At 56.1% G+C, this 11,929-nt stretch overlaps 1 protein-coding gene across 1 annotated transcript in view; it reads right to left on the bottom strand.

Moving 5' to 3' along the window:
- Positions 1–2,463: 2,463 nt before the first annotated feature.
- The window catches only part of EFNB1 (ephrin B1), a 44,061-nt gene continuing 34,595 nt past the window's right edge, over positions 2,464–11,929 (bottom strand). The window contains exons 3-5 of the mRNA XM_030272478.4: positions 5,545–5,637; positions 4,527–4,655; positions 2,464–3,593 (exon numbers count right to left, since the gene is read on the bottom strand). Coding sequence (XP_030128338.4) covers positions 3,205–3,593; positions 4,527–4,655; positions 5,545–5,637 — 611 coding nt within the window. The 3' untranslated portion in view covers positions 2,464–3,204. The remainder of the gene's footprint in view (positions 3,594–4,526; positions 4,656–5,544; positions 5,638–11,929) is intronic.

Here is an 11,929-nt window from a genome sequence, read left to right as displayed (position 1 = left end):
CTGGGCAGGGACCCCAGGCCATCCCAGCCCAGCACCAAGAAGAGATAGGGCCATGGTGAGCTGGCAGTTGGCAATCAAAATAGGCAAACGCAAAATGGGATAGGTGGGAAAGGGATCTGCACCAGGAGCAGCTCCACAGGCCCAGAAAAGCAGAGCAGGAATCTCAGGATGTTGCATTGAGTTCTGCATCCCCAAATCAGGGATTTTTTGGTTAAAGATAAAAAAGCAGGTAATTTTGATGTCCCTTTAGATCACCATGTGTCCCCAAGTCTCTGCCCGTGGCCAGGACAGGGCTCAAAGCTCTGGGACTCACTGGGAATGAGCCACAGATTCTGGGATGGAACAGAATCCCAGATTCCTGCCTCACTCTCTGCTTGGAGCCCATCTGATCCTGCATTATACTGAGGGCAGGTCCCCAGTCCCAATCCCGGCAGTTCCCACACTCCAGCACAGCCCACAGGCTCCGGGCTGAGCTCTATGACAATGTTTTACACCCGTTCTTGTGGTTAAAATTTCTTCTTTTTTTTTCATCTTTTTTTTTTTAAGTTCTCATTTGTTTTTCTAAGAAAAAGCAACCAGAAAATAATTCGGAGTTTATACAAAACATCTTTACATTATTTCTTCCAAAAAAGACTAGTATTTACACAAACAAAAGGGGGAGGAGGGAAACAAAACCAAAAAAAAAACTAAAAAAGGAAAAATCAACCAAATTTCAATGCTTTCCAAGAAAAGAACCCAAGGGACACACTCTGATCCAGGACCCAGCAGCCCGAGGTGCTCAGCAAAAACCAAGAGTTCTGATTTCACCCTTTCTTCACATATTTACAAGATTTTGCAGCTGTTCCCAAGCAGCAGGAGTGGGACTGATGGAGACCTCAGCTGGGAACAGCCACCATGAGAAGCCACCGGCACTGTCAGATCAATTTTGGTACAACCTGTGGCCAGACTCTGTCCCTTCTCCACCAAAACCAAACCAAAACTACATCATCCCCTCACTTCCGCCTCCACTCCGGTCACAATTCCTAATGGATTCCACTGTCACTGTCACCATCACCACTGCCACCACCACACTGCCAGGGCTCTTCCCACTTCGGGAAACACAGGCTAAGGTTTGGCAGAGGGAAGAGGGAAAGGGGTATTTTTAAGACACAATTCTCTGGGATTTCCCCATCGGGGAATGGGGGTCCTGGTGGGGGCGGCTCCCAGGCCAGGACAGGCAGTGGATCCCACAGAGGAGAGAGGGATGGAAGGTGCTACATGGGGGAAGCAGTGCTGGGATGGGGAATAGGGGGAAGCACCCACTGGGGTGCATCTCTCCCGAGGGAAGCAGCTGGTTTGGGGCCCTGGAAGCAGAACCACCTCAGGATGCCAAGGGCAGGAGGGGAGCCGGGACACCCTGCTCTGCTCCAGCCCAAATTCCTGCCCTAAACCCAACAGCGTGACGCCACAGGATGCTCCCATCCCGCTCGGGGCCAAACCCCAGTGCAGCAGCCGGGCCACTGGATCCCCCCAAATCACCAGATCCTCCCAGGCCACGGGCCCCTGTCCCTGCTGTGCCCCCGCCCCCGCCCGCTCCATGTCAAGGCACTTTAGCAGAGCAGCTCCCTCGCTCTTTGGGCACTTCCTAACGCGGGATTTGGGGCCCTGGGGACAGCGGGAACAGCCCAGGTGGCAACAGCCCCGCTGGCCCCACTCCTGCTCCCTGAGCAAAAGCAGCTACTGCTGGAAGGAAAAGAAAGTGAGGAAGGGGGGACAGCCCGAGGACAGGCAGTGACAGGGCACCACCTGTCACTGGCATCAGCCGCGGTGCTGGCGGCTCCTCCCGGGAGGAGGAAGCTGGGAATGATCCCAGACAGGCTCAAGCCCTTCCAGTTTTGGGCAGGAGATGGGCAAGGCAAGGGCAGGGGAGCCCGGGCTGTGGGACCCCCAGGAGGTGGCAGGACAGGGAATGCTCCTGTGCCAGGAGCAGGGCAGGGAACAGGCACAGCGGGGCTGGTCCCCAAAGCAGGTCCTGCCGAGGGACACTGGATTCTTCAGGTAAACCAGGAGGGTGGAAAAGCCTTTGGCTCAGCTCCCAACCAAGCCAAGCCTGGTGCTCCAACCTCCTGAGGGTTTCCAACCCCGAGCACCAGCCTCCTCCTGACACCCCTGGCACAAGCTGCAAGTCAGGAACCTTTGTTTTCCAGTTTTCCTTTCCAAGGACAACCACCTGCAGTATGCCCAGCTTGGGAGGGGGCTGCAGCTCCCCCTGCCACCCCCTACTTTGCTTCCAGCAGGCTCAGCCCCAGCCTGACAGAAAGCCAAAGGCTTTTTTCCACAGTGGGATGCTCCAGAGGGATTAGGAAGAGCTGCCAGGCCACGACTGCTCCGCGTGGGGCAGGAGCAGCGTCCAGCCCCTCGCGCACTGAACGCTTGAGACAGGGTGGAGATAAGAAATTTTTTTTCTTTCTTTCTTTTTATAAAGAGACTAAAACAAGAGTCAACAGCTACGAACACAAAAGTTTCCAGGGGCAGTGGGGGGAGCAGGATCTGCCCCGTGGCCGGCAGGATGATGTGCTGGAAGGAGGTGATGGCGTGTGCCCAGAGGCGGCGGGCCGGAGTCCCGCCCGGAATTCACAAAAATAAAAATGTTACAAAAAAATTAAAATAATTATTATAATAATAATAATAGTAGTAGTAGTAAATCGGGTTTGCCAGCTTCCTCCCTGCACAGTTGTCTGCATCTTGGCACCATGGCAAAGCATCCTCCTCCTCCTCCTCCTCATCCCCGTGTGCGCTCGCTGCTCCCGAGGCCCCGGCGTCGCTCCAGGCTCCGGGACCCTGCAGCGCTGGCGGGCACTTCCACAGGGCCGGAGCGGGGAAATCCCAAACCACAAAGGGAAGGTGGAGTCTCCGGGTTTGCCAGCGGTGTCCCGAGCACAGAAAGGCACGGCGCCCGCCCCCCACGGCCGGCCACAGTCTGGAGAAGAAGAGGAGGAGGCTGAAGGCTCACCCTCAGAGTCTCGGGATTACAAAAGCTGAGAACTACAAAACTAAATACAAAGGGGAGAATCAGCACGTGAGCGTTGAGCCCTCAGCTCCCCGGCGCCGCTCCCGGCGCTGCCCGCGCCGTGCCAGGGTGGGGACGTTTCGCTTCGTCCCTGCGGCGCCAGCCCCGCGCCCGGCGCTCCCGCGCTGCTGCATCGGCCGTTCCCAGGCTGCTCCTCACACCTTGTAGTAAATGTTGGCTGGGCTCTGCGGGGGCATCTCCTGCACGATGTAGACGGGGTGCCCGTAGTCCCCGCTCACCTTCTCGTAGTGCGGGCAGTAGTTGTTCTCTGTAGTCCGTAAGGGGATGATGATGTCGCTGGGCTCTGAGCCCGCGTTCCCGCTGCATTTGGGGCTGGCCAAGGTGCTAAGGGACAAGGCTGCGGCTCGCTGCTGCGTGTGCTTCCGGTGCCGCTTGCGGATCTTGATCAGGAGCACAACGAGGAAGATGATGATGAGGATGAAGATGACGCAGCCGGCGCCGATGGCCGCGAACACGGCCACCTTGGAGCTCAGGAAGCCATCGCTGGGACCTTGGGTCTCCTGGCCGTCCTGGTTGACGGAGCCTGCAGGGCAAGGGGAGACAGGGGTCAGAGAGGCAGCAGAGCTGTGCTCTGTCCATGCATGGGTCACACCCGTGCAGCAGGGGGATGAGCTGCTCATTGGAGCCCCTCTCTGCTCCCCAAACTCAGCACAACATTCTCCTGCTCCTCCTCACTTCCAAGGGGATGGCACTTGCTCCCCACCTTCCCTCCCCAGTCAGACCCACACATCCCTGGGAAGGACTGGGCAGGGCAGGCAGGAGTCCCAAGCATCCACAGAGGGGGCACCACATGCCCTGTTCCCCATCCTGCACCACTGCCCCCCTTCCCATCTCCCAGCCTATGGAGCAGAGTGTTGATCATGCCCAGGTGACACCATTGCAGACCTGGGGAGCCTTCGCTCCCCACAACAGACCAGGATGCCCTGGGGAAAGTGGGCTCTGACACCCAGAGTCCCCCAGTCTCCAATTACTGACCCCTGGGCCGGGGCAGCTGCAGCCCCTGCAGAGGCAGCGCTCAGAGGCTGATCTGGGCAGGAAGAAAGACTTCCCAGCTTCATCTGATTCCACTTTGCTCTCAGAGGGGTCAGGAACTCATGAAACCACCTTCAAAGGGCTCTCACACCCAAGGACCTTACCTCCCTCAAGCCCTCTCAGATGTACTGTGAAGAACACATGGGAGGAGGAGGAGGAGGAGGAAGAGTGCTGAAACAGCACTTCCCTGCCAAACTCTGCCAGGAGCTGGGGAAAAAATCCTGAGCTGCTCTGCAGGCTGGGCTGGGGACAGCAGCAGGACAGCAGAGATGAGCACAACACTTAAAGCAAACCCATCCAGATCCCGGATCCGGAGAGTTTGGTATCCCTGTGATCCATGCAACAAGCTTAACTTGCAGGTGCTTCATTGGCACCCCGGCAGGCAGAGCCCCATCCCTCTCCAGGGGATCCCTGGAATACCCACCTGGCTTGCCGGGCTCCTCCACCGCCGGGACCTTGCTGCGCGGGCTCTGCGTGACGACTTTCACGGTGTCATCCGACTCCTTGCTCGGCCGACTCGTCGTCAGCTGCTCTGGGATCACCGCATTGGGATCTGGGAAAGGGGAGAGGAGGGATGGATGAGAAGCCTTGGTCCAACCTGGAAGGCAGCAGCTTGTCCCCCCCTAAAGAAGTGCCCCCAGTTGTCAGCCACTCCCACGGGGCACAGGAGCACTGGGTGATGCCGAGAGCAACAGAGCACAGCTGAGCTGCTCCAGGGCTTGTGGGAAACAGGTCCCCACCCTAACTCCCTGGTTTGCTGTTTTCAGAGCTCCCGTGCGTGGGATGGGACAGGTTTCTTGCTTGGGCAGCAGGAGGAAAGGAAGGGAAGGGCAGGCAGGAGGCCAAGGCTGCAGCACAGCTTCGCCTGTTTATTATAAATATTGGCCCTAACGTGCAAACACAATAATGAGAAGCAGAATCGGGAGCTGCGCATCCGAGTCGGGGCCGAAATGAGTCCGGAGCACCACTGGGAAGCAGCTCAGGATGGAGGTGGTGGGGAGCAGGAGCTCCAGGAGAAAGGTCTGTTAGTGATATCCCTGATGTCCCACTGCCACCAGAGTCCCACAGCCTGGTGGCCTCCAGAGCTGAGAGCCACCAATCCCTGATGCCTGGGAAGTCACAGGGGCACTGCCCGTGCCAGCCCCACCCCCGAGACACTTGCAGGGCTCATGGGTCCTGTGCCGAGCTCACTTCCCGCCGGGATACGGCCCACGAGGTAACTGGGAACAATCGCTCCCTTTCAATCCCAGTGCTCCGCACATGCGCCATGTTAGCAAGAGAAAAAAGGCAGGAAGAAAGATCCTAAAAATGAAATTCTGTTGAACTAACCCAGGAGTGCTCCCAGGAACAGCTGGCCTGGCCTCAGTTTCCCTGGAATCTCGAACTCCCACATCCCCCAGAGGAACAGGGATCATGGTTCCCCAGGGAACAGGAGGACTCACCCTGCCCCACTTTCATGACAATCTTCATGGAGCGTGTCTGGCAGACCCCTCCTTCCCGGTTCTCCAGGCCATCCAGCGTGCCGTTGGAAGTGGCTGCAAGAAAAGAGAGGGAATGTTAGACGGGTTCCTAGGAGCTGGAAGGGCACTGCTGGGCAGCTCTCTGCTGTTCCCTGGCATTACTACGCAGGTCCTCACTGCCCCCTGGCACTGCCAAGCAGGTCCCAGCTATCCCCTGGCACCTCCTACCCCAGGGATTCACTCCTGACCCCCCCATTACAGCCACATCTTCACACCCCAATCTGGAGCCCTCCGAATTCCCAGCTCCTGCCCCTTCCAAATCTGCCTCCGGCAGTGAGGACATGATCCCTGCCGCTTCCTCTCACTGCCACATCCACACAAGTGAGCCATTCTCCACGCCTGCACCCTCCTCCCCCTTTAATTCCTGGATAATTTCCTTTGCTCCTGGTGCAGAATGGGAACACTTGCATATGCACAGTTTAAATTATACATCTCTAATTACACCCTGTGCCTCAGTGAAGAATGTAAACTCAGAGCCCCAGTGGACTCCAGGGGCTCTAATTGCAGGGCAGAAGTCACTTAAATTCACATTAACTTTTCGCTGGAGCCGGCACGGAGTTTTCAGCCCTCGAATCCCATGGGAGCACAGGGAAGGTCCCCCATCCTCCAGCCCTCTGCGGGGCTCAGGGCAGGGGGGACACAAAAGAGAATAAACCCAAACACAAGGATTTCAGGATTAAGCACTTAAATGGCAGATTCTGCTAAACAGACTCAAAAATTGGTTTCTGACCCCACCAGGGCCCTGGATGTGGCCACTGTGCCAAGCACGGAGCCGGACCTGCCCAGGGACCAGGATGGTTCCCACCCCATCACCTCCCTCCATCATGGCAAACACAAAGCATCCCAGTGCTCCACCAAATCTAAACACAGGGATCAATTCACCCAGGGAAGCAGGGAAACCTGGGAGGAGCTCAGCAACAGCTTGGGGAAGGCAATGTGATGGAGAATCATGGAACCCAGGGATAATTTTCCAGACACAAGGCAGGACTTGGACAGCACAGCGCAGTTAACACCTCCCAGAACCTCGAGGCAGAAGCTCAGCCCTGGGGTTTCAAGTTCCCTGTGCAGCCCAATTCCTGTCTCCATCCTCCAAAAAAGCAGGTCTGGGAGGGCAGGTGACTGACAGGAATCTGGGATGAATCCATTGGAGCCTGCTGAGTGTTGGTGAGGGGACAAGAAGAGGCTAGAGTACAGAACAATGTGTTTCCACATTCCCCTTCCCACAGCAGGAGGTTGGGTGTCTCCATGAGCTCCAGGCTGGGATAAACTGGAAAGCACCCCTGTATCCCTCCAGGAAGCAGGCTCCAAATCCATCAGCACCTTCCAAACACCTCTGTGCAATCCAGGCTCTCGCCTGAAACCCCAGCAAATGTTTTCCTAATGAGAAAGTCCTTGGGCCATTTGCTGAGTTGTCACCGCTCCCGCAGCAGGGTCCCCTCTGCCAGCGGCTCCCGGGATGGAGCCGTGCATCCAGCTGGGACGGTGCATCCAGCTGGGATGGTGCATCCAGCTGGGATCTGCTGGCAGCCCTTCCAACAGCAGCACTGTCAGCACCAGCCCCACGCAAATGCCTGGGAATGTGGAGAAACGCCCCCGACAGCCTGCACGAGTTCTCTGGAATCCAAACAGGATGGACCTGAGCTCAGACTCCCCATAAAAACACATCGGGAGCGAACTCCAGCAGAAAGCTCATCAGCCCAGTTCTCCCAGGCCGGAGGCGCCCGTTTGGGGTGAAATCAGCAGATACATCCCAGCTCGCAGCCCTGAAGCAGCTCCTTGAACAGTTTCCAGCTTCCCAGCTCCATGCCATGGGTTGTTGCATCTCGAAGAGACTCATCCATCGAGGGAGAAGGCAGCAGTCTGTAAAAACCAGTCCCTGTGAGGCCTCACGAGGTCTGATTTATAAATAATTAACTGATTATAACAAAATGTGGTAACAAGCAAGCATGGTTCAAGCGGGAGAAACCAGAAGACTCCATAAAGGCAGCAGTTCCTCCAAATAACTATGAAAACATTCCATCCACATACAAAAAAAAAATATTAAAGGTCCAAAGAGGACAGAGGGAGCAGCTGGAGCCACAGGGACGGCAGCTGGAGCCACAGGGATGGACAAAGGGACACAGCTGAGCAGCCTTCTTCCCACCCCACAGTTGGACACGAAGTTTCTTCTTGTTATAGCCGTGAAAATGATGAGGGAGAAAGTAGCTTTGAGAGGGAACCATGTGGAAAAATGAAGCTGTTGCTTGAGGGAACAAAAAAAAGGAAAAACATTTGTAAAACCCACAGTGATGGTCTTGGAATGGCCTCTGGAAACAAGGACATGAGCTTCCACACTCCGTGTAAATCCACAATGGGCCAGAGAGAAGCTGGATGCTCTGTGCAGCTGGTTGAGCTTCCAAAAGTCAAAATTCTAAATCCCCAAATCCATCCAAATGGTGCAGAATCCAGAGAGTTTGATGTGAACATGTAGGGCAGGGTGATGTGAGAGCAGCAGGTCCCTGATCCATCAGGAAAGGCTCCTCCAGCACAATTCCCTGAGAAGCTCAGTGATGAAGAGCTGCTCCTCCCCTTTGTATCCTGCTTTCCCAGTGGAAGAAGCTCCAGCAGAACGCTCCAGGCTCAGCTCAGCCCAGCTCCAGTGGATCCAGACTGGGATCTGGGTGGCACTTGGTGGATTCCTCGGATGCCTGTGCCACTCACTGCCACGGTTAGGGTGAGCTGTGGTGACACCACCAATCCTCAGCTGCTGATGGAATCCAGAGTCAGTAACCCACAGAGGAAAATGTTAAATCCACAGGCACGGCTGCAGGAGAGCCCCGAGCTGCAGAGAGGCAGCTGCAGGGCAGCAGCAGCAGGCAGAGCTGTGACACAACAAAGGAAGCCAGGCAGGGAGCTGGGAATACCCATGGAATAGGAAATGGCAGATCTCAAACAACATTTCACCTTCCTAATCCACACCAGCAAGGTTCAATCCAGCCAGACACGGCAACACTGAGCATACAGTACACGGAGCATTTTCCTGCCTTATTCAATTTTGGATGGATTTGCAGGTTGGCTGTAGGACTGGGAGAGCAAAAATAACCTCTGGCCAGTGACTTCCAAAGGCTGCTCCTAGCCCAGAGAGCCACGAGATGCCTCTGCCCTAATGGAGCATTAAGCCCCGGGCTGCTGAGTGATGAGGATTTAACAGTGATACCATTAACCATGTAATTGCTTGTCAATTTAGAGGAGATGCTCAGCCACCATGGAAGCCAGGCAGGACCTCTACTCCTGGAATCCCACACGCCCATCCAGCCCAGTGACACACACCACGGAGCTGGGACAGATGGCTGAGATCCCCAACAACCCCATGGTCCCGTCTCCAAGCCAGCAATGCCATGTGCTGTCCCTGCTGCCTCCCCAGCGCCAGCATTTGGTGTCACCAGAGCTTTTCTCCCTCCCCTAAAAATATTTCAAAGGAGAACTCGAATTCTGGCAGATGGGAGACGCTGGAAGTAATACCTGGCAAGAGATGAAGGCAAGGGTCTCTTAAATGGTCAGCCTTGGCCAGAGCGAGATGTTTGGTTTCTCTGCTGGATTCCCTCTAGCAGGGCTGCGTTATGATTTGGGCCCCAAAGCACAATTAATGTGCTGAGACTGTAGCGAATCCAAGTCTCTTTCCTTTTATTGCTCTTAATCACTCTTCCATCTGTGCAGCTCAGCCCTGCTCCAGCCCCAGCCAGGCACGGCGTGGCCACAGCCCGGCCGCCATCCCCACCACCCCCCTGGCCCCCAGACCTGCACAAGGTTCGTGTTTCCATCACTTCAGGAGAGGTGGCAGCATCCCACCGGTGCCCCACAGCCTGACCCCGATCCTGCCAGAACCACAGGGGCAAGGGGCAGCTTGCAGAGCAGCCTCAGCCCAGCCTGGACACCCCTGGGCTGAAAGCCCCTCCTGGCACAGGGGAAGCCCCTACAGGTCACCCTGGAGATGTGCCTCCCACACCTCTGACGTGCTCGGACACTGCCAGAGATATCCTTGCAGGAGTCCACAAGCAGACTGCACGTCAAATAAAATCCCAGCTCCTGCCACCTCCCCTCTTGGTACCGACACAGAGGTGCTACACTGGAGCCCAACCCGTGGATTGAGCTCCTTCCCTTCCATCCCAACAGGGCTGGCACTCCAGGGGAGGACACGGAGCCACTTCCAGGTCACAGAGCAGAGGCACCCGCCTGCTCCACTGCACACCAGCTCCCTGGGGCCTCCGGGGAGGCACGGCTTGGTTACAGCCCCTGCTCCTCCTCCTGCTGCTCCTCCAGGCATCCGGGCAGCTCCAGCTCAGGGCATTATTGGTACTGTTAATATTAATATTGGTGTCACTTCCTAGCCAGCCCCACTGTGGGGACACAGGCCCCGCACCCCACATCCCCCAGCGCCTTTCCTGCGCTCCGGCACATTGCCTGGGGATGCTGCCAGCGCCGGGGCAGGGGCTGTGTGGAGGGAGCCCACCCCACGCTGTCACAGAGCCAGCCTTCCAGCCTTCTTCCAGCCTTCTTCCAGCTTTCTCCCAGCCTTCCCGAGGCAGCTGCGCCGGGAAGGGGCCCTGCAGCCCCTGAAATGGCTGTGTGAGCCAGCCCGGCCCTGTCCCGTCCCCGCACGGGCAGGAGGTGCAAGGCTTGGGTTTCACAGCCACTCCTGCCAGCTCCAGAGCTGCTCCAGAGCTGCTCCAGCCACACGGTCCGGCACGGAGAGAGAAGGGCCACGGGGGCTGGGCCCCCTCTGCTCTCCTCCCTGGCACCAGGGCACTGCCAGGGCCATGCCATGAAGCCAGCTGGGATCGCTGTGTCCCTCCCCACAGCTGTACAGGGCAGGTGAGGAGCCTGTCGCTGCAGCAGCTGGGAATCAGCTCCCTGAATCACACTCCCTGCTCCAGCAAACACAGTGGGAAAATCACCAGTTCAAATGCACTGCTGGGAATAGGAATAAAAACCATCATATGGGGTTTGTATGGGATGGGGTTTGGCTTTCCATGGTCAGGGTCAGCAATCCCAAAATTAAAACAAAGCGTTAAATTAGCCCCATTCTTTACAGAGAGCAGAGGGATGAACACAGTTACAGCTGGAAGAAGGGAGGACACCACCCACCACACTCATCTTCACCACCTACAGCTCCATTCTCTACCATTCTTTCCTGGGGCAAAGGGAGAACAGGCAAACACTCAAGTATCCACTGGAAAAAGACACTTTAACCCAAGTAATGCTTAAGTGAAAAGCTAATTTCCCATTAAAACAGCTTTCTGGTGGAAAATTATAACCAGCCCTAATTAGTGTCATAATTAAGAGTCACTGCTGGATTGCAGGGAACCTCATCCAGGGTGGAAAGCACATCTTGGCTGCAGGACCACAGCTTGTGACTCATTCAAGCCCTTTATCATCAACACCGTCCATGTGGATGAGCTGTGGAAACTCCCAGTGTCCCCATCCTGCTTCCTGCGCAGCTCAGGAGGACCACAGCCCTAAATAAACCCTTTGTCTTCAGGTCTGTCCATCCCTTCCAAAGAAAAAGCACGTCATTGGGAGAGGAAGGTGATTTCTGCAGTCTCTGTGGTCACCCCAAGCAACTGGAGATGCGTCAGGATGGAAGTGCCACATAATTCCCCACCTGATGCTCTGCCAGAGTCATTTGTGGGCCCTGCTGGGAGCAGGGGGAGGAAAGCACTTACTGCCTTTTAACAGGGTGTAAATCTCTCCTGTTAGGTAGCAAAACCTCTGGGAGATGACTGAGAAATCCTTTGGGAAGGGGATGGAGACAGACAGTGCCATCCCCCAGCTGCAAGGCCGATGCCAGCTGCCCACCTGAGCTCGGGCTCCATCTGCACTCCCAGGGGCTCAGAGAAAACTTCAGGTGATCAGGGACAGAGAGGCTGACAGAGGGACAGATTCATGTGCAAATCTTCTGGAAGCTACAGGTGCCTGGGAGAGCTCAGGGAGCCAAGGAGCCCTGGGTGCTATGGGACAGCCAGAAGGAAAACCCCGCTGCAATTACAGACAAACTTTGCATAACCATCAGGAACTTCTGGAACTTGGGAGGTGACATAGGTGAAACTCCTGGCCTAGAATTGCAAATAATCCCCTGCCTGCAAGAGGAACCAGCCCAGGCACTACTCCCACCGTGACCATGCACCCACCAGAGCCTGGCTCAGAGTAACACTCTGAGTTACAGGGTTTGGAAATTTCCAATAGATGCCACATAAACCCCTGACTCTCCAGACAAGGATTTGCCTCCTCGCTGTGTAATTGATGGAGGAAGGGGACTCTCTACCCCCAA

Source organism: Taeniopygia guttata, chromosome 4A (assembly GCF_048771995.1).
Source record: "Taeniopygia guttata chromosome 4A, bTaeGut7.mat, whole genome shotgun sequence".
NCBI classification, from domain to species: Eukaryota; Metazoa; Chordata; class Aves; order Passeriformes; family Estrildidae; genus Taeniopygia; species Taeniopygia guttata.
The sequence above is the reverse complement of the archived record's forward strand: the minus strand, read 5'-3'. Positions and strand labels throughout refer to the sequence as shown.